The sequence below is a fragment of the Eptatretus burgeri genome, chromosome 13 (genome assembly GCF_056783735.1).
Source record: "Eptatretus burgeri isolate ZD-2024b chromosome 13, Ebu_testis_v1, whole genome shotgun sequence".
Lineage (NCBI taxonomy): Eukaryota > Metazoa > Chordata > Myxini > Myxiniformes > Myxinidae > Eptatretus > Eptatretus burgeri.
The window spans coordinates 52,336,441-52,357,485 of NC_140973.1; the positions used below are offsets into that span (position 1 = coordinate 52,336,441).

Here is a 21,045-nt window from a genome sequence, read left to right on the forward strand (position 1 = left end):
CAGGGGGTGTTCCAGCAAGATCTTGCTCCTTGCCATACGTCGAAGGTGGTGACCAATTTCTTCAAAAGAAACAAGATAAAGGTGTTGGACTGGCCGAGAAACTCTCCGGATTTGAATCCGATCGAAAATCTGTGGTCCATCATGAAATCTCGCCTGCGCAAAATGGACTGCACCATGATAACCAAGCTAATAGAGGCCATAATGCAGCTATGGTACCATGACAAACAGATCAAGGAAAACTGTGAAAACTTGAGATATTCCATGCCAAAGCGAGTTCAAGAGGTGATAAACAATAAAGGCAGACATACTTCCTATTAAAATGTGACAAAAGTTGACGAGATTATTCGAAGATGATCATTTTGATTAAAATTCTCATTTTTAACGTTTGAGTCAATTAATTTGCACAAGTATACACCACCGGTCAAAAGTTTTAGAACACCCCCATTTTTCCAGTTTTTACTTAAATTTAAGCAGTTCAAGTCCAGTGAATAACCTGAAATGGTACAAAGCCAAGTGGTAAACTGCCAGAGGTTAAAAGAAAAGTTTAGATGACCAAAAACTGAAAAATGATGTAAATTTCAGAGTTGTTAAAAAAAAGCCCTTTTCAGGGAACAAGTAATACATTAGCAACTGCAGCTGTTCTGCAGCAATTGAAGTAAATTAATCCTTTAAAATTGATGAAAACAATTCCTACAGGTGTCCCAACTTTTGTTGATTAGTTACAAACCCTCTGTCTGTATAAATGCAGTGTTGGAACAGACTTGTTGCTACACCCTCTGAAGCATTATTTGGACAATATTGCACTGCAGGAAGTAGTATATTGCTATCATAATGGCGAGAAAAAGACAATTTACAAAGGAAGACAGACAGACCATTATAACCCTTAAAAGTGCAGGACTTTCCTTTAGAGAAATTGCAAAGTAAGCCAAGGTGTCAGTGAATACAGTTTCCTACACCATGAAAAGGCACTTGGAAACTCTGACAGGAAGAGGTCTGGCAGACCCAAAGCCACAACACAATCAAAAGACAAGTTTCTGAGAGTCAACAGCTTGCGTGATAGGCGACTCACAGGACAGCAGCTTCATGCACAGCTTAACACTGGTCGAAGTTAGGAAGTCTCAGTTTCAACTGTGAAGAGAAGACTTCGAGCTGCAGGTTTGACAGGTTGAGTGGCAGCAAGAAAGCCATTGGTAAGATGACAAAATAAGAAAAAGAGGCTTTCCTGGGCCATGAAGCACCACCAGTAGACTACTGAAAACTAGAAGGTCTTATGGACCAATAAATCAAAATTTGAAATCTTCGGTTCATCACGCAGGGTTTTTCTACGCTGTCGAAAGGATGGTTCCTCAGTGTGCGACACCAACTGTCAAACATGGAAGAGGAAGCGTGATGATCTGGGGCTCTTTTGCTGGATCCAGAGTCGGCGACTTGCACAGAGTGACTGGCACCCTGAACCAAAAGGGCTACCACAGCATTTTGCAGCGCCATGTAATACCCTCTGGTCTACACCGAGTTGGTCAGGGGTTCATCCTACAGCAAGATAATGACCCAAAACATACCTCCAGACTATGTCAGAACTACCTTAGCAGAAAAGAACAAGGCGGTAGGTTTCAAATCATGGAATGGCCAGCACAGTCTCCAGACTTAAACCCAATCGAGCTTTTTTGGGAAGAACTGGACAGAAGGGTTAAAGCAAAGCAACCTACAAGTGCAACACATTTGTGGGAACTTCTGCATCAGTGTTGGGAAGAACTTTCCAAACAATATTTGATTTTCATTGCAGAAAGAATGCCACGAGTATGTTCGGCTGTTATATCGGCAAAAGGTGGCTACTTTGATGAGTCAAAGATTTAGATTAAATTTTGTTCAACAAAACGATTCCATGATTTCTTTGTTATCTGCAATTATTTATTTGTTCTCTGCTTTAATTTCAGAGTACAATGAAACATTAAACTGCTTAAATTTCAGTAAAAACTGGAAAAAAGGGGGTGTTCTAAAACTTTTGACTGGTAGTGGATATCTTGAGGCCAATGACCTGCCTGCAATGTTTTAGCAACAGACATTGTGCTTCAGCCTCATCATGGGAGATTCCAATAATTTAGAGCTTCATGTTCCACTGAATCTATGAGACACGAATGTGATGCTGGGGCACCAGCCCATAGGAGAGAGCAGTCTTGCTATGGCTTCCCACCCACTTCCACCTCGTGTTTATACGTGTTGTACCATCCACCAAACAGTGATGACTCCAATTACATCTCACTCTCCGAAAACATGTACCAACTTCTATCCTCTCATCCCAACTCTCTCTTCCTTGTATGTGGTGACTTCAATTGTCATCATGCCAGTTGGCTGGGTGTGGGTACCTCCCTCACCAGCTATAGCACTTCAGCAAAAGACTTGTGTGATTCATTGGGACTGACACAATCTGTCAACCTCCCGACCAGGATCTCAACCATTGGTACTCCATCTTTTCTCGATCTGATTTTGACCAATTTCCCTGAAAATATCTGCTGTTCTTCCTCTGCTCCAATTGGTTTATCTGACCACATGCTTGTCAAAGTAGACATCTCTCTGGCTGTGAGTAGAGAACCACCTCAGCGCCGTCGAGTCTGGCATTTCACTCAGCTGACTGGCAGGGCCTTCAAGCAGCCATCAAACTTCTAGACTGGTCTCCCATCTCTACGTCCTCCGACATCAACTCATCCTGGGAATTCTTTCAAAGAAACTTGCTCTCTCTCTCTCTCTTGCACAGATTTATCCCCTCTCATCTTCAGATATCCTACCCTTCCTCCCACCCATGGTACACTGAAGATTGTGGTGAGGCAGTTGTCCTGAAACAACTTGTCTTCACCTCATGGAAGGATAAATCAACTGAAGGCAATCTCAGTTCCTTCCATAAAGCTTGGAAAAAGTATGTGTCTACCCATGGGAGAGCCAGAAAACAACATCTTTCTAATCCTGAACTCTCAAACCTGTCTCCCTCTTCCAAAACCTGGTGGCGACTCGTCAAGTCGGTTTCTGGTGCATGTTCCCCCTCCATCCCCTCCCTTACCTCAAATGGCCGCACGGCTGACACTCCACGTGAAAAGGCTGAATGCCTAAACTCCGTGTTCGATTCTGAAATGTGTCCCAAACCCATCGCTTTATGTTCCCACCTTACTCAGTCATACCCAGCTGTTCCTGGGCTCTGTGTCCTTTTCTCCTGACAAGGTGGAGGGTTGCTGTCAAACGTCATCTCAGATTCTGCAACTGTTCCAAACGGCATCAGCCCATGTGTCCTAAAAACCTGCTCTGCTGCTCTTGCTCACCCTCTCTCTGTTCTAATCACCCTCTCATTTGCTCAAGCTCATCTGCCATGTGCTTGGAAATCAGCAAACATGACTGCTCTGCATAAAAAGGTGCAAAAACAGATCCCTGCAACTACAAACCAATCAGCCTTCTCCCAATCATCAACAAGGATATGGAGTCAATCATTGTGTCAGACATTAAATCTTTCCTCCTCTCCAATGGCTTGATTTCCGATCATCAATTTGCATTCAGATCAGGTCACTCAACTGGATATGCTGCTTCTGCTCTCCCAACAATGAATGGAGATCCTCAATGCCAGACATGAAATGAGAGCAATCTCCCGAGACATATCTTCGATATGGTCTGGCATCTCCAATACGGTCAGCCCTGCTCACCAAACTTTCTTCCTCTGGTATTCAAGGACATGGCTCGCAGACTTCCTCTACTGTCGCAGTCAACATGTGGCCCTAAATGGGGTTCTTTCATCCCCTCTTCCTGTCCAGGCTGGAGTTCCTCAAGGCAGCGTTCTGGGCCCTGTTCTTTTTCTGGTTTTCATCAAAGATCTTTCTGACTTCTTGGAAAATCCTCTTTATCTCTTTGCTAATAACTCCACCCTCTGCCGTACCATCTGTCATCCCTCATTTAGGCAAGCAACAGCCTCTTCACTCTCTGCAGACCTGGATAAAACCGCAAGCTGGTCAAACATGTGGAACATCTTTTAACCCTGACAAACCTCACACTGACCATTTCTCTCCGAAAGGACCATCAGGAACCCACCCCCCATCTACTTTCTCAACAATCCTCTTGAAGAACTTTCATTCAAGCTACTGGGTCTCACAATCTGCCATGGTCTTTCCTGGGAAAGCCACATTTCCAAGTTGTCCTCCAAAGCCAGTCGCCGACTGGTGCTCCTGCCTCTCACCTTTCTTGGCTTCACGCTGTGGAAACCTAGGCATTTAGGATCATTGGTATCTCCCGCGATGAGACTGAGTCTTTGGGTCTCTCACTCCCTCACTGCAAGCAGGTCGGTGGTGTGTCTGTCTTTTACTGTCTCCTCTCTGGCCTTGACCCCCCCTGCTCTGTCTGAGATATGCTCCCCCCCATAATTCCGCAGGGCACTCAAAGTCCGCCAGCAACCCCCTTCTGTTAAAACTACCAAAAAATCAAGAATCACTGCTCACCTTCACTCTTTCATTCCTCTTTTTTCCATATTTGGAACAAACTCCAACACTCTCTTCAATCCCACTTTTCCCTCCAGGTCTTCAAAACAGTTATTCACCACCATGTCTTATCTTCCCCCCATCCAAAACCACAATCTTTTCTACCCCTGTTAATCCACCCCAAACCCACGCCCTTCAAATTCCCTGCTTTCCTTCCTGAAAGTCCTTGTCGTGTAAGGACCTGAAAGCCCCTGTAGTGTCCATCTCGTTTACCCTGTGTACCCCACCACATCCCTCTCCATTCCACAGATCTCCTCATGTCTCTGTTCCACAATGTTTTTTTTCCTTCCCTCCCCCCCCCCTCGTCTCCTGCAACCCATGAACCTGGTGTTAGCTTCGTGGTCAGGGTGGTGGCTTGGGGTCCTATGGTCCTGAGTTCGAGCCCCATTGGTCGCGGAATTAACACCAGCGGGTTGACTCAGCCGGTCATCCTTCCGAGGTTGACGAAATGAGTACCAGTGTGGCAGCCAAAAAAGCTGCACATGAAGGGAAGGGGTATTGACGGATTTATTACATCTGGGATTGGTGCGGTGAAGGCATGATGGGCCGAATGGCCTCATCCTGTACATAATTTCCTTTGCAATTCCTTGTACTGTGTGTTCGCTCTCATACCAGCCTCGACAGTGGAAACAAAAAAAAAAAATAAGGTCTGAGGTTGCGAGTAGTTTTGATTTCTTCAAATAATTATTTGTAATGATGGAGGATGTCCATTGTGTGATTGCTTCTGAACTCCAGCTTTGCTGTATGCTTGAATGAGGAGAGGTCATGCACGATAGTGAGGCCCACAAGTTCAAAATACTAAACCTCTATCAGTGGCTGACCATGGAAATACATAGGTCAGTACATTTGATGATCCTTCCACAGCAACAGGGTGAGACAGATTTTCCAGAATTGAAGGAAATGTTCCATTCAACCGACCAGCATCTAATCAATTCCAGATCAGCAGAAAATGAAGCAGCTGCTGTCTGCCCGTCAGTGAGCTACTACTGTAAGGCATAATGTTGAGTCGTTGCATAAAAGGAAGAGATGGTTTTCCAGATCATCATGGAGGTCATGTTTTTGGAGAAGGAACAAGATTGGGTACCAGACGCTGATTTGGAACACACCAGTCTACACTAGGAGAGGAGAGAAGATTAAATTGACAGCAATGCATTGAATGCTTGAACGGAGGAAGTCTGAAATCCAGGAATGAAGGCGGCCTTGTATGCCACAGGCACAGATTGGCAAGCAGAGTTAGGATGCCAGGCTGTCGAATGCCTAAAATATGTCCAGAAGATGGTCCTGACCTCTTCTTTCAGATGCAAGTCCTCCAACCATTGCTGAGAGAGAAGCAGCAATAAAACATTCAGACTTGAGTGACTGGAACAGAAAAACAAACTAATGGTGAGAGTTCAGATGATTGAAAAGAGGAAAGACTTGATGTCACCAGCAATGATGGATTCTATGACTTTGCTTGTAACCAAATAAGCTCACTGGCCTATATAGTTGAAAGGATCTGTTTTCACTCCCTTCTTGTGAATGGTAAATATGTTGGCTGAATTCCAGGCAGATGGGAAGGGGCCAAATGACAAGCACAAGCAGAGGGCATGGACAGAGGAGAAGCAAGATCAGTAGAGCAGGATTTGAGTGTATGGGCTACCATTCCATCTGGGCCTGTTGCTGTGCAGAAATCTCTCTACTTTCTTAGGTGAGAAGGACAAAGTTCAGTGGGTATGAGGGGGTAAGACTGGGATGAAGAGGGATGAGTGGAGTCCATGAGATTTGGAGATGAACACCGAGTTTAGATGTTTTTCCTGATCTGGAGCAGTCTCCGGTGATGCCATTTGAGGTGAGGGAGGGGATGGAGTGTGAGCATCCACCAGAGATTGACTTGATGGGCCACTACGACTTCGAGAATGGAAACTAGTTGGAGAATTCACCTTTGAGATGAGCACGATGATGTTTTCTTGCTTGCCGAGAGATTGATGCACACGTGGCAAGCATAATGCAGCGACCAAATGTTGCTCTTGCTCAGATTAAACTTCTGGAGGAGGATGGAAAGAATAGGTGCAGAGGGGGAAGGGATAAACCTGTTCATGAGAAAATGTAATCTTTCGTGAAAGTAGTCATCGGTGGAATCAATATCAGGTGCTGTGGACATGGTGCCCAACCGTTTTGTGAGAGGGCAGGTTGCAGTCCCTGCCAGTTGGACTGCATGAACATATGCTGTAGTACTGAGGTTGCTCCATTATAATAGTCACAGAGAAATGAGTTTTAACAAAAAAATAACATGGTCAGAGGAGTCAGATGGGCAGAAGAGGAACAGGGGAGGTTGGATGAAAAGTGACAACACAAAGTCCAAAAGGGTGGACGCACCACTTGCAGAAATCCGGGTTGCCAACTCGGCTTCACTCCGACAGGGTTTTTTTTTGTCCAACATATTGAACCAAGAGTAGAAGGTTTCACATCCATGACACTACATGGCAAGAACCACAGTACAACATCCTAAACACATCTCAACACGGGAGTGTAAAATTAGGCCAGATTCGGTGAAGCATCAAACTCACGACTTTGCCACATAGTCCACCACCCCCCTAATCAAACACACCACACTGGGACACACCTAAATTACCCTACACACACCATTAACCAACACACAAACACACACACACACACACACTTTTCCTGAGGCAAAGGTTAAAAACGTTCCTTCAACAGCTCAACCTGCCGAGGCTCCACATTCTCTCACAGCGGGAGCCTCAAACCACCCGTCCCTCCCCTGTAACCCTTCACTCGGGTTCCAGCTTCCTTCCTCTCCCTCCCTCCCTCTCCCTTTCTCTCTCTCCACTGGCGCGACGTCTGCCCTGGCCACGAAGCCGGGGGATCCACAGATCGCAGATCGTTTGGCGCGAGAAGCAACCCAATTATCAGAGAAATTCGCAGTTTATTTTCCCCGCACGGAATCGATAGCTCCCCGCACGCGCTACCAGTCAATCACAACACATTGCATGAGGTTTGTTCGTTAATGTGACGTCATAACGATGCTAAACATAGCGAATCGATCACCCAATTGATTCCACTTCTCCCCTCCCTCCCCCTCTCATGTAACCTACCTCGATTTGCTCGTTTCGTGAAAACATACTACGACTACTACTACTACTCATAATAATACTAATAATAATGATGATGATGTGTAATTATTAATTATAATACAAGGCAAATAAATGAGATCAAACAACTCGCGGATCGTAGCTACTTGGGCGAAGCAGGAAGATCATTGGGTTGTTGGTGGTGGGTAATTAATTAGCGCGTTTCGGGATCAGCCTTCCTTCGGGATGAAGCGTGGGAACAAGGCTGGGAGGGGCGTGACCCGGGCGTGGCGGCCCGCGGGCGTGGCGGCGCGGCCCCGCCCGGAGCCTCCGAGCGAGACGCGCCCTGCGTCCCGGAAATAGCGAGGCGGGGGCGGCTCCGTCCAGGGGAGCTGAACCACAAAAAACACGAGCCGGCTCGGGGGGGTGTGCGAGCCGGACTCGGAGGTGTGCGAGCGGGACTCGGGGGGTGTGCGAGCGGAGGCCGCGCCTGGAGCCTGCAGGGCGCACTGGTCCCCTCTCCTGCCTTGTTTTCAGCATGTTCTGCTCCATGCAATTGGATCCCCCTGACCCCCTCCAAAATTAACGATAAAGGGTCGTGTCGCTAAAAGTGCGATGGTCGTGGCGATGGTCTAGGCACGTCGTGATGATCAGGAATTCCGAACTTTTTGTTTTTCTCGTCTCGCCGAATATACCGTGAGAAGCGCTCCAAGGACGATCTTTGGACCCGGGCGCGACCCCATGGATCCCCGCTTGGAACCAAATCGAGTGCGACTCGTTTAGATCGTTTGCGCTGACGGTTTCTGATTGCGTCACCTGCTGGCGATGGACCCCCTCGATCCCTACTTTATTTATCGTTTCAGATTCCTATTTGCACGCCGCTGCGGTCTCCAACCGTCCTAAACGGTCCCACCAGAGATTCATATTAAAGAACGACGTAAGGATCGGGTGTCCACCCATTAGATCGCACCCGGCGCAACCAAACGACTACCCGATGATCTACTCATCCGTTTATCCGATCAATCAACCCCGTCAGGTTCACCGGGGTCACGCACGAGCTCCACCAAACTACGCGATCGATCAGCATCTGCTGCTTCCACGGCACGTTCGACACCTTTCACCTTCACCCCACAAGCCGGCCGTCCGTCTTATTGTACTGCAATGACGTCATTCGTGCACAGGGCCCTTCGGGAGCTCCTCCCTCGTCCTCACCCGCCGGCCCCGCCCGGCTCTTTCGTCATTCCCGTTGAACGATTGCGTCATCGCCAAAGCGGTGTTTTGTCGCGGCGACACAGACAGCGCGAGCCGTTAACAACACCACAAAACACGTTACGGTCCTTCACAAAAACTAATGAAAGCACCAAAAAAAAATAAAAAATAAAAAAAAACCCGGATGTCACTCTCACACCTGCATCGGCAGGTGAGCCATATTGATCCGCGAGCGGATCCGAAAAAAGTGACGTAAGGTTTATATACACGCTCTCTTCATTCGTTCAGTGGCCACGTGCGCTCTCCAAATTCGTTCCCTCCCTCCGTGTGCGCGCTCTCAATTCGTTCAGTTGGTCGGCAATCGATTGGTGATGCCTGTAGGCTGCAGCACATCCTCAAGCCCGATGCGATGACGTGTTGCGAAATGATCACCGCAGTGTCATAGATATTCCACCTTCTCGGTGGAGTTACGGTCTCACCTCAGTGAACAACCTCGAATATTCCTCACCTAGCTTGTGATATTCCTTTCTAACACCCTCACCTTGTCCACAACCTCCCATGTTCATCACCTGGCTTGTGATATTCCTTTCTAACACCCTCACCTTGTCCACAACCTCCCATTTTCATCACCTGGCTTGTGATATTCCTTTCTAACACCATCACCTTGTCCACAACCTCCTATATTCCTCACCTGGATTGTTATATTTCTCTCGAACTCCCTTCTATATTCCTCACCTTGCTTGTTAAATTCATCTCGAACTCCCTTCTATATTCCTCACCTTGCTTGTTAAATTCATCTCCAACACCCTCACTTTGTCCACAACCTTCTATACTCACCTGGCTTGTTAAATTCCTCTCGAACTCCCTTCTATATTCCTCACCTGGCTTGTTAAATTCCTCTCGAACTCCCTTCGATATTCCTCACTTGGCTTGTTAAATCCATCTCTAACACTCTCACTTTGTCCACAACCTTCTATATTCCTCACCTGGCTTGTGATATTCCTTTCTAACATCCTCACTTTGTCCACAACCTTCTATATTCCTCACCTGGCTTGTGATATTCCTTTCTAACATCCTCACTTTGTCCACAACCTTCTATATTCCTCATCTGGCTTGCTAAATCCCGCTCTAACACCTCACTTTATCAACAACTTTCTATATTCCTCACCTTGCTTTTAAAATCCCTCTCTAACACCCTCACTTTGTCCACAACCTTCTATATTCCTCACCAGACTGTTAAAATCCCTCTCCAACACCCTCACTTTGTCCACAACCATCTATATTCCTCACCTGGCTTGTTTGCTCCCTTTCTAACATCCTCACTTTATCCACAACGTTCTATATTCCTCACCTTGCTTTTTAAATCCCTCTCTAACATCCTCACTTTGTCCACAACCTTCTATATTCCTCACCTGGCTTGTTTGCTCCTCTCTAACATCCTCACTTTATCCACAACTTTCTATATTCCTCACCTGGCTTGTTAAATCCCTCTCTAACACCCTCACTTTATCCACAACTTTCTATATTCCTCACCTGGCTTGTTAAATCCCTCTCTAACACCCTCACTTTGTCCACAACCTTCTATATTCCTCACCTGGCTTGTTTGCTCCCTCTCTGACATCCTCACTTTATCCACAACTTTCTATATTCCTCACCTGGCTTGTTAAATCCCTCTCTAACACCCTCACTTTGTCCACAACCTTCTATATTCCTCACCTGGCTTGTTTGCTCCCTCTCTAACATCCTCACTTTATCCACAACTTTCTATATTCCTCACCTGGCTTGTTAAATCCCTCTCTAACACCCTCACCTTGTCCACCACCTCATATATTCCTCACTTGCCTTTCAGAATCCCTCATACAAACATTATTTACTCATTTTCACTTCACATCTCCATTACCCCCCCTTGTTTTTCAATCCCCACCGTCCGTGCATCCATCGATCCTCACCTCCTCATTCTGCTTTCCTTAATTCCTTCTATTTTACTCTCCCTTACTCGTGCTTTCCCGGTTTTCATGACTCCCTTTTTAGTTTCCTCTACTTCCTCCCCACCTTCTTTTACTTCCTTTATTCTCGCACCCCTCCTTACCCTTACCCTTACCCCTTTCACAAGCTCATTCGCCAATATCCCGTCGTTCCGTGTTATTGTCTCAAAATCCGTTACCCTCCACCTCAATGGGCGTGTCAGCGCCGACTTCCAGCAGCCACGCCCAGCCCCTCCCAGCCCCTCCCAGCCCCTCCCAGCCCCTCCCATCCCCTCCCATCCCGAAGGCCTCGCCGCTCACCGCCCACTCCTCCCCGCCCCTCTATTCGTACCCGTCCTAAACCCCCCGACCGATGCCTCCCCGTTCCAGTTCGGTCGGTGCTGCGTTTCTCCGGGACGATCGGGAGGAGAAGCGCGGCAGGGCGAAGGGAAAACGGCCTGGTTGTGGAGAAGGCGATCAGCGAACGGTCTTCAAGGGTCTTGGGCAGGTGAGGGCGGAACGCAGTGACGGTCTCACAGAACGTGCTCGTGCCGGTGCGTGCATGTCTGTCACTCACACCGTGTGTCCGCGCCGTACGCGTACACGGCTCTCTGCTCTGTTCCGTGTTCTCCAGACGGGTCTTCCTTACTCCCTTTGTTAAATGGAAGTGTTTGTTTCTTGACGGTTTTCTCAAAGTCAAAGGTGTGTTTAATTCCCTCCAGATCCAATGGGAATATTCGTATTATACGCTCGATGTCGCTCAGAATGTGCGCACGTCCTGCAACAGTAAAGGTCTTGCAGAAAACAGGTGACCGCTCAACGCGGACTTCGCACACACATTTAAATGCCCCCCTGCGGTTCATTCTCCAGCGCTTGCCTCAGAGAGGAAAGGGTGAACAGATTCCTCTATCTCTCCTTCCTTCAACCACCCTCCCCCCCCTCTTCTTACTTCAAACGCCCCCTCTTCTCTTCTGTTTCAACCCTCCCTCTTCTCCTCCTTCATTCAACCCCCCTCTTCTCCTCCTTCATACAATCCTCTCTTCCCCTCCTTCATACAACCCCCTTCTCCTCCTTCATTCAAAACCTCCCCTCTTCTCCTCCTTCATTCAAAACCCCCTTTTCTCCTCCTTCATACAAAACCCCCTCTTATCGACCTTCCTTCACCCCTCCCCCTCTTCTCGACCTTCCTTCACTCCTCCCCCTCTTCTCGACCTTCCTTCACTCCTCCCCCTCTTCTCGACCTTCCTTTACCCCCCCTCTTCTCCCCTTCCGTCAAAACCCTCTCTTCTCCTTCATTCAAAAGCCACTCTTCTCCACCTTCTTTCAACTCCCCCTCTTCTCCCCCTTCCTTCAAAAGCCACCTCTTCTCTTTCATTCAAAACCCCCTCTTATCCTCCTTCATTAACCCCCTTCTTCTTCCTTCATCCCCCCACCCCCACTTCTCCTCCTTCCTTCAAAACCCCCACTCTTCTCCTCCTTTCTTCAAAATCTCCACTCTTCTCCTCCTTCATTCAACACTCTTCTCCATTCAAAACCACCCTCTTCTCCCCCTTCCTTCAAACCCCCTCTTCTCCTTCCTTCAAACCCCCTCTTCTCCTTCCTTAAAAACCCCCACTCTTCTCTTCTGCTATTTCCTTCAAATGTCTCCTCCTCCTTCATTCAAAACACCCCTCTTCTCCTTCCTTCAAGCCCCCACCCCTCTTCTCCGACTCCATTTCAAATCTCCCCTCTTCTCCTTCTTCCGACAAAACCCCCACAATTCTCCTCCTTCCTTAAAACACCCCCACTCTTCTCCTCCTTCCTTCAGAACCTCCTCCCCTCTTCTCATCTCATCCTTCCTTTAAATGCCCACCTTCTCAGCCTTCCTTCAAACCACCCCCTTCTCATCCTTCTTTCAAACCCACCCTTTTCTCATCCTTCCTTCCAGTCCCCCCTCTTCTCATCCTTCCTTCAAATCAACCCTCTTCTCATCCTTCCTTCGAACCCCACCTCTTCTCATCCTTCCTTCAAACCCCACCTCTTCTCATCCTTCCTTCAAAACCACCCACTCTTCTCATCCTTGCTTCAACCCCCTTCTAATCCTTCCTTCAAACCACCCCTATTCTCATCCTTCCTTCAACCCCGCTCTCTTCATCCTTCCTTCAACCCCCCTCTCTTATCCTTTCTTCAACTCCCCCTTCTCATTCTTCCTGCAATCCCACCTCTTCTCATCCTTCCTTCGAACCCCACCTCTTCTCATCCTTCCTTCGAACCCCACCTCTTCTCATCCTTCCTTCAAACCCCCACCCTCTTCTCATCCCTTCAAATTCCCCCTCTCTCATCCATCCTTCAACCCCCCCTCTTCACATCCTTCCTTCAACCCCCCACTCTTCTCATCCTTCCTTCAAACTCCCCACTCTTCTCATCCTTCCTTCAAACTCCCCACTCTCTCATCCTTCCTCAAACTCCCCACTCTTCTCATCCTTCCTTAAACTCCCCACTCTTCTCATCCTTCCTCAAACTCCCCACTCTTCACATCCTTCCTTCAACCCCCCCACCCCACTCTCATCCTTCCTCAAACTCCCCACTCTTCTCATCCTTCCTTAAACTCCCCACACTTCTCATCCTTCCTCAAACTCCCCACTCTTGTCATCCTTCCTCAAACTCCCCACTCTTGTCATCCTTCCTCAAACTCCCCACTCTTCTCATCCTTCCTCAAACTCCCCACTCTTCTCATCCTTCCTCAAACTCCCCACTCTTCTCATCCTTCCTTCAAACCCCCACTCTTCTCATCCTTCCTTCAAACCCCCACTCTTCTCAACCTTCCTTCAAACCCCCACTCTTCTCATCCTTCCTTCAAACCCCCACTCTTCTCATCCTTCCTTCAAACCCCCACTCTTCTCATCCTTCCTTCAAACCCCCACTCTTCTCATCCTTCCTTCAAACCCCCACTCTTCTCATCCTTCCTTCAAAACCACCCCTCTTCTCATCCTTCCTTCAAACCCCCTCCCCTCTTCTCATCTTTCCTTCAAACCTTCCTCTTCTCATCCTTCATTCAACTTCCCCCCACCCCCTCTTCTCATCCTTCCTTCAAACCCCCTCCCCTCTTCTCATCTTTCCTTCAAACCTTCCCCTTCTCATCCTTCCTTCAACTCTCCCCCACCCCCTCTTCTCATCCTTCCTTCAAACCCCCTCCCCTCTTCTCATCTTTCCTTCAAACCTTCCTCTTCTCATCCTTCCTTCAACCTCCCCCTCCTCTTCTCATCCTTCCTTCAACCCCTCCTCCACATTCGTTCCCACTCTTCTACTCCCCCTCCTCCATCCCCACTCCTCTCACTCATCCTTCAAACCCCACACTCTTCTCCCTCTTTCCGAAGGAGGAGCTTTCTCGCGCTTGTTAAATAAATAATAATTGTGGTTTTCCAAATCTAAATGACGTCATCACCAAACGTGTTCCCTCGGAGAGTCCAAGTGGTTAAAGCGTTTGATTCCTGGTGAGAGTGACTCCTATTGGGATTGATACAAGAGCATATCGTGATGAACATTGAGGTTGTATTGCCCTGTGAAACTACAATAACAATTATAATTTCTCTGTGAAACTACAATCATAATTATAATCTCTGTGAAACTACAATCACAATTATCTCTCTGTGAAACTACAATCATAATTATAATCTCTCTTTGAAAGTACAATCACAATTATAATCTCTCTGTGAAACTACAATCACAATTATAATCTCTCTGTGAAACTACAATAACAATAATAATTTCACTGTGAAACTACAATCACAATTATAATCTCTCTGTGAAACTACAATAACAATAATAATTTCACTGTGAAACTACAATCACAATTATAATCTCTCTGTGAAACTACAATAACAATTATAATCTCTCTGTGAAACTACAATAACAATAATAATTTCACTGTGAAACTCCAATAACAATTATAATCTCTCTGTGAAACTACAATCACAATTATAATCTCTGTGAAACTACAATCTCAATTATAATCTCTCTGTGAAACTACAGTCACAATTATAATCTCTCTGTGAAACTAAAATAACAATTATAATCTCTCTGTGAATCTACAATAACAATATAATCTCTCTGTGAATCTACAATACCAATTATAATTTCTCTGTGGAACTACAAGAACAATAATAATCTCTTTGTGATTCTACAATAACAATTATAATCTCTTTGTGAATCTACAATACCAATTATAATCTCTCTGTGAAACTACAATCACAATTATAATCTCTCTGTGAAACTACAGTCACAATTATAATCTCTCTGTGAAACTACAATAACAATTATAATCTCTCTGTGAATCTACAATAACAATTATAATCTCTCTGTGGAACTAAAATAACAATTATAATCTCTCAGTGAAACTACAATACCAATTATAATTTCTCTGTGGAACTACAAGAACAATTATAATCTCTTTGTGAATCTACAATACCAATTATAATTTCTCTGTGGAACTACAAGAACAATTATAATCTCTTTGTGAATCTACAATACCAATTATAATCTCTCTGTGAAACTACAATAAAAATTCTCATCTCACCTTGAATCTACAATAACAATTATAATCTCTCTGTGAAACTACAATCACAATTATAATCTCTGTGGAACTACAATCACAATTATAATCTCTGTGAAACTGCAATCAAAATTATAATCTCTCTGTGGAACTACAATCACAATTATAATCTCTCTGTGCAACTACAATCACAATTATAATCTCTGTGAAACTACAATAACAATTATAATCTCTGTGAAGTCACAATAACAATTATAATCTCTTTGTGAATCTACAATAACAATTATAATCTCACTGTGAAACTACAATCACAATTATAATAACTGTGAATCTACAATACCAATTATAATCTCTGTGAATCTACAATAGCAATTATAATCTCTGTGGAACTACAATAGCAATTATAATCTCTGTGGAACTACAATAGCAATTATAATCTCTTTGTGAATCTACAATACCAATTATAATCTCTCTGTGGAACTACAATAGCAATTATAATCTCTCTATGAATCTCCAATACCAATTATTATCTCTCTGTGAAACTACAATCACAATTATAATCTTTCTGTGGAACTACAATCACAATTATAATCTCTCTGTGAAACTACAATCACAATTATAATCTCTCTGTGAAACCACAATCATAATTATAATCTCTCTGTGAAACCACAATAACAATTATAATCTCTGTGAAACTACAATACCAATTATAATCTCTCTGTGAAACTACAATACCAATTATAATCACTCTGTGAAACTACAATAACAATTATAATCTCACTGTGAAACTACAATTACAATTATAATCTCTCTGTGGAACTATAATAGCAATTATAATCTCTCTATGAATCTCCAATACCAATTATTATCTCTCTGTGAAACTACAATCACAATTATAATCTTTCTGTGGAACTACAATCACAATTATAATCTCTCTGTGAAACCACAATCATAATTATAATCTCTCTGTGAAACTACAATACCAATTATAATCACTCTGTGAAACTACAATAACAATTATAATCTCTCTGTGAAACTACAATACCAATTATAATCACTCTGTGAAACTACAATAACAATTATAATCTCTCTGTGAAACTACAATAACAATTATAATCTCACTGTGAAACTACAATGGCAATTATAATCTCTCTGTGAATCTACAATACCAATTATAATTTCTCTGTGGAACTACAATAACAATAATAATCTCTTTGTGAATCTACAATAACAATTTTTATCTTTCTGTGAAACTACAATAACAATTATAATCTCTTTGTCAATCTACAATACCAATTATAATCTTTCTGTGAAACTACAATAACAATTATAATCTCTTTGTGAATCTACAATAACAATTATAATTTCTCTGTGAAACTACAATAACAATTATAATCTCTTTGTGAATCTACTATACCAATTATAATCTTTCTGTGAAACTACAATAACAATTATAATCTCTTTGTGAATCTACTATACCAATTATAATCTATCTGTGAAACTACAATAACAATTATAATCTCTTTGTGAATCTACTATACCAATTATAATCTATCTGTGAATCTACAATAACAATTATAATTTCTCTGTGAAACTACAATAACAATTATAATCTCTTTGTGAATCTACTATACCAATTATAATCTTTCTGTGAAACTACAATAACAATTATAATCTCTTTGTGAATCTACTATACCAATTATAATCTATCTGTGAAACTACAATAACAATTATAATCTCTTTGTGAATCTACAATAACAATTATAATTTCTCTGTGAAACTACAATAACAATTATAATCTCTTTGTGAATCTACTATACCAATTATAATCTATCTGTGAAACTACAATAACAATTATAATCTCTTTGTGAATCTACTATACCAATTATAATCTATCTGTGAAACTACAATAACAATTATAATCTCTTTGTGAATCTACTATACCAATTATAATCTATCTGTGGAACTACAATAGCAATTATAATCTCTCTATGAATCTCCAATACCAATTATTATCTCTCTGTGAAACTACAATCACAATTATAATCTCTTTGTGAATCTACTATACCAATTATAATCTATCTGTGAATCTACAATAACAATTATAATTTCTCTGTGAAACTACAATAACAATTATAATCTCTTTGTGAATCTACTATACCAATTATAATCTTTCTGTGAAACTACAATAACAATTATAATCTCTTTGTGAATCTACTATACCAATTATAATCTATCTGTGAAACTACAATAACAATTATAATCTCTTTGTGAATCTACAATAACAATTATAATTTCTCTGTGAAACTACAATAACAATTATAATCTCTTTGTGAATCTACTATACCAATTATAATCTATCTGTGAAACTACAATAACAATTATAATCTCTTTGTGAATCTACTATACCAATTATAATCTATCTGTGAAACTACAATAACAATTATAATCTCTTTGTGAATCTACAATAACAATTATAATTTCTCTGTGAAACTACAATAACAATTATAATCTCTTTGTGAATCTACTATACCAATTATAATCTATCTGTGAAACTACAATAACAATTATAATCTCTTTGTGAATCTACAATAACAATTATAATTTCTCTGTGAAACTACAATAACAATTATAATCTCTTTGTGAATCTACTATACCAATTATAATCTATCTGTGAAACTACAATAACAATATCCTTTTTCAACATCACAGCTCATTGGTCTCGTCCTGTTTTCCTTCGTGTATTTGGCCAAGATTGTGGTTATTATGACAAGCTGTTCGGGTTGTTTTATTCTGGATTATTACTGATGCTTTTGCAGTCCTGGACGAGCAGTTCCATGTTAGTTAAAAGCCTCAACTCTGAAAACAAACGTGACGTCATACCGCTCGTTATACATCATGCAATGTCTTCTCTGGACATTCCATCCTCAGACGACTAACAATGAGGGACTTGTGTGCTTGTTGGTGTGAGTAAGGACTATCGTTTGGGTTCATACCTGTGTCGAACATTCTCCATTTTGACGAATCGTGTCTGCACGGTCTTGCACGTGTGCATTGTCACTCACTCCCCACGGAGTGGTGACTCTCGGACACGGCAATGACTGTGAGTCAAATAACTTTGAGCGATCGGGAAACGGACGTTCCTTGGAACGGGTACCCTACACGGACGCTTTCAAATAGATGCATATTGCAATCACGTGACCCTCCCCCTTCTCCTTCTCGGGAGGGTACTTGACACCTGCCACGCACGATGCCCGCACAGTCCCGGATGAAGATCCCTGGGTTGTCGAAACGTTCGAGCTGAGCCTCGTTCGCTGGGTGGCTGTGTACCAGTTGGTGGTGCCTTAAGTTTTTGATTGATGGATTTTCCCAACTAGACCAGTTGTTTTTTTTGTGTGGCATTAACATTAAAACGATTGGACCATTGGTTGGGAAGCACATCTGTTTGGACAATAATCCACCAGTCCTTGGGGACTGTGCAAGGTCACACTGGCAGTGTGAAGCCCTTAGCCTATTCGTTTATAACTGTGATTAATTGCAGGATGCAGACCGGGAGATCGGCACTTGAGAGTACGCAATGCAGTACAATGGATGGTAAGTGTGTCGTGATAGGTTTGAGTTTGTCATTCTGCTGTCAAGGAGAAAAGGAAAAACAAAAAGGGCCATGACATGGACCTGGAGTAATATTTTGGTCTGTGCGTTCACACGATCCACACGACATGATCTCAGAAATTCAGAGGGATATTGGGGATGGAGATTCATTGCTTTTGCTTCCCTCGTAATTACCGTCCTGGCCGTTCACCTGTCACGTACTCGTCCTCTCGAACCGTCCATGTTGATGGCGAGCAGGCAGGCACCGCCACAACGGCATTTGTGATGGGAAGAAGCCGCACACCCGAGATCGTGATGGTGGGAACGGCCGCACTTCCCTTTGAAATAGTGTGATCACACACTTTCCACTCGGCATTCCTTCTCCTTTTTCAGTGCAGCACTGCTCCTTAGGTTACAGCAACCCAGGGTGGAGGGAGTGGAGGAGGAGTTGTGGAAAAATATGGAAAGAGGGAAGTGGCGGTGAAGGAGTTGATGGGGAGGTGTGGAAGGGTTGGAGAATTGGGGAAGGAGTTGAAGGAAAAATAAGGGAGGTCACGGTGAGCAAGGGTGGTGAGTTGACCTGATTTGAATCCACACTCATCCTGTCTATGCTATCAATAAAACTACCAGTTTCGTTTTTAATGCTGTCAAGCAACAAAGTCCTCTGGTTGTGAATGCGTTCCATAAATGGAACATCTCGTACTACCGATTTCAGGTTAATCGAGGGAAGACTTCAGGCTGGAGCTCCAGCGCCGTATGTAAGTTGCTTATAAGAGAAGGTTGAACAAGGACGAGGGTACAGGACACGGTACCAAAAATAGATACTTCCTGTGACCTCTGCCCCTTGACCTTCTGACCCAAGGGGCTCAGCATGCACATGAAGTGGTGATCATGGCTGGGTGGGCAGATTTGGGAATTTCTTTTTCATTTCCTTGTCTGAGTCACCACCTGTCTGCTGCTGATGCCGATGATGCTGCTGCTGCTGTTGTTGTTGATGGTGGTGATTTTTTTTCTTTTTCTTTTTTGTTTTTTAATCCTCCTTCAGTTGAAAATGTTTTTATTTTCTTCCACGTTACATGGTGACAGATTTTCAGTTTTGCGAGCAATTCCTGGTGGATTAATTAGATCTCTGTGGATTTGATTAATCCACTCGGGTTTATCAAGAGAGCTCAACAGTGGTGTGTTGTGTGTTGCATTGCGGGTTGATTATGTTGTGTTGTGTTGTATAGTTGATGTGTTACATTGTGGGTTGTTGCATTAACGTCTGGCAACTAATTGAAATGATGACACTTTATTGGCATTTGACTTCATGAACTCTCATTGTATTTTAGACCTTAGAGGGTAAGAGATGAAGTTCATTTACTTTCAATAATTGTTTGATCCACTGAGCCTGATGCGATGTTGTGTGCACATCGATAAAAAGGAACCATTGATCGATCCCTGATCTTGCGACCTTTATTTTATTTTTTTGAAATCCCCTTTATGACCCCATCCCTTGTGGTACCAAACACAATTACAGAACACCTAAACCTGTAAGGTTCTTGATGTTTCTCCTGTGTCATATAGCCAAGTCGAAGCCGATCCTTTTTACGTGCTGTTTTGTGCACAAGTTTGTGGGACATTCAAAAGGTTCTCACAATGGTGCAAAACATATAAACGGTTTATATATGTATATAAAATAAGGAAGTGTTTTTCATTAATTTGTTAAAATAAAAAAGTGTTACTCAATTTGGGGATTAAGTGGACAGAGGGATGGTGGGAGGAGTGTGAGATGGAGGCGTTGGGAATGGAGGGGTGGGGATTAAGTGGACAGAGGAATGTGGGGTGGGGGATTAAGTGGTCAGAGGGGTGTGGGATGGAGGGGTGAGGGATGCAGTGGTGTGAGGAGTGTGAGATAGAGCCATTGGGAATGAAGGGGTGGGGGATTAAGTGGTTGGAGGGATGGGAGATTAAGTGGTCGGAGGAGTGTGGGGTGGGGGATTAAGTGGTCAGAGGGGTGAGGGATGCAGTGGTGTGAGGAGTGTGAGATGGAGGCGTTTAGAATGGAGGGGTGGAGGGTTACATGGTCGCAGGAGTGTTTGGAGGAGTTGGGGATGGAAGGGTGGGAGATTAAGTGGTGGGACAGGTGTGGGATGGATGGTGGGGGATTAATTGGTCAGACGGGTGGGGGATCA

At 43.8% G+C, this 21,045-nt stretch overlaps 1 protein-coding gene across 7 annotated transcripts in view; it reads left to right on the top strand.

Moving 5' to 3' along the window:
* The first annotated feature begins 11,071 nt into the window (after window positions 1-11,071).
* The window catches only part of LOC147014478 (Krueppel-like factor 3), an 88,667-nt gene continuing 78,693 nt past the window's right edge, over window positions 11,072-21,045 (top strand). For 3 of the 7 annotated variants that reach the window (XM_085852432.1, XM_085852435.1, XM_085852436.1), the window contains exons 1-2: window positions 11,127-11,257; window positions 11,472-11,557. Coding sequence is in view for 1 of the 7 variants with exons in the window: in XM_085852431.1 (XP_085708557.1) it covers window positions 11,123-11,257 (135 nt within the window). In the remaining 6 variants the exon portion in view is untranslated. Of the gene's footprint in view, window positions 11,258-11,471; window positions 11,558-19,419; window positions 19,442-21,045 lie in introns of those variants that run through there. The other 4 variants (XM_085852434.1, XM_085852433.1, XM_085852431.1 and 1 more) reach the window with 3 other exon arrangements.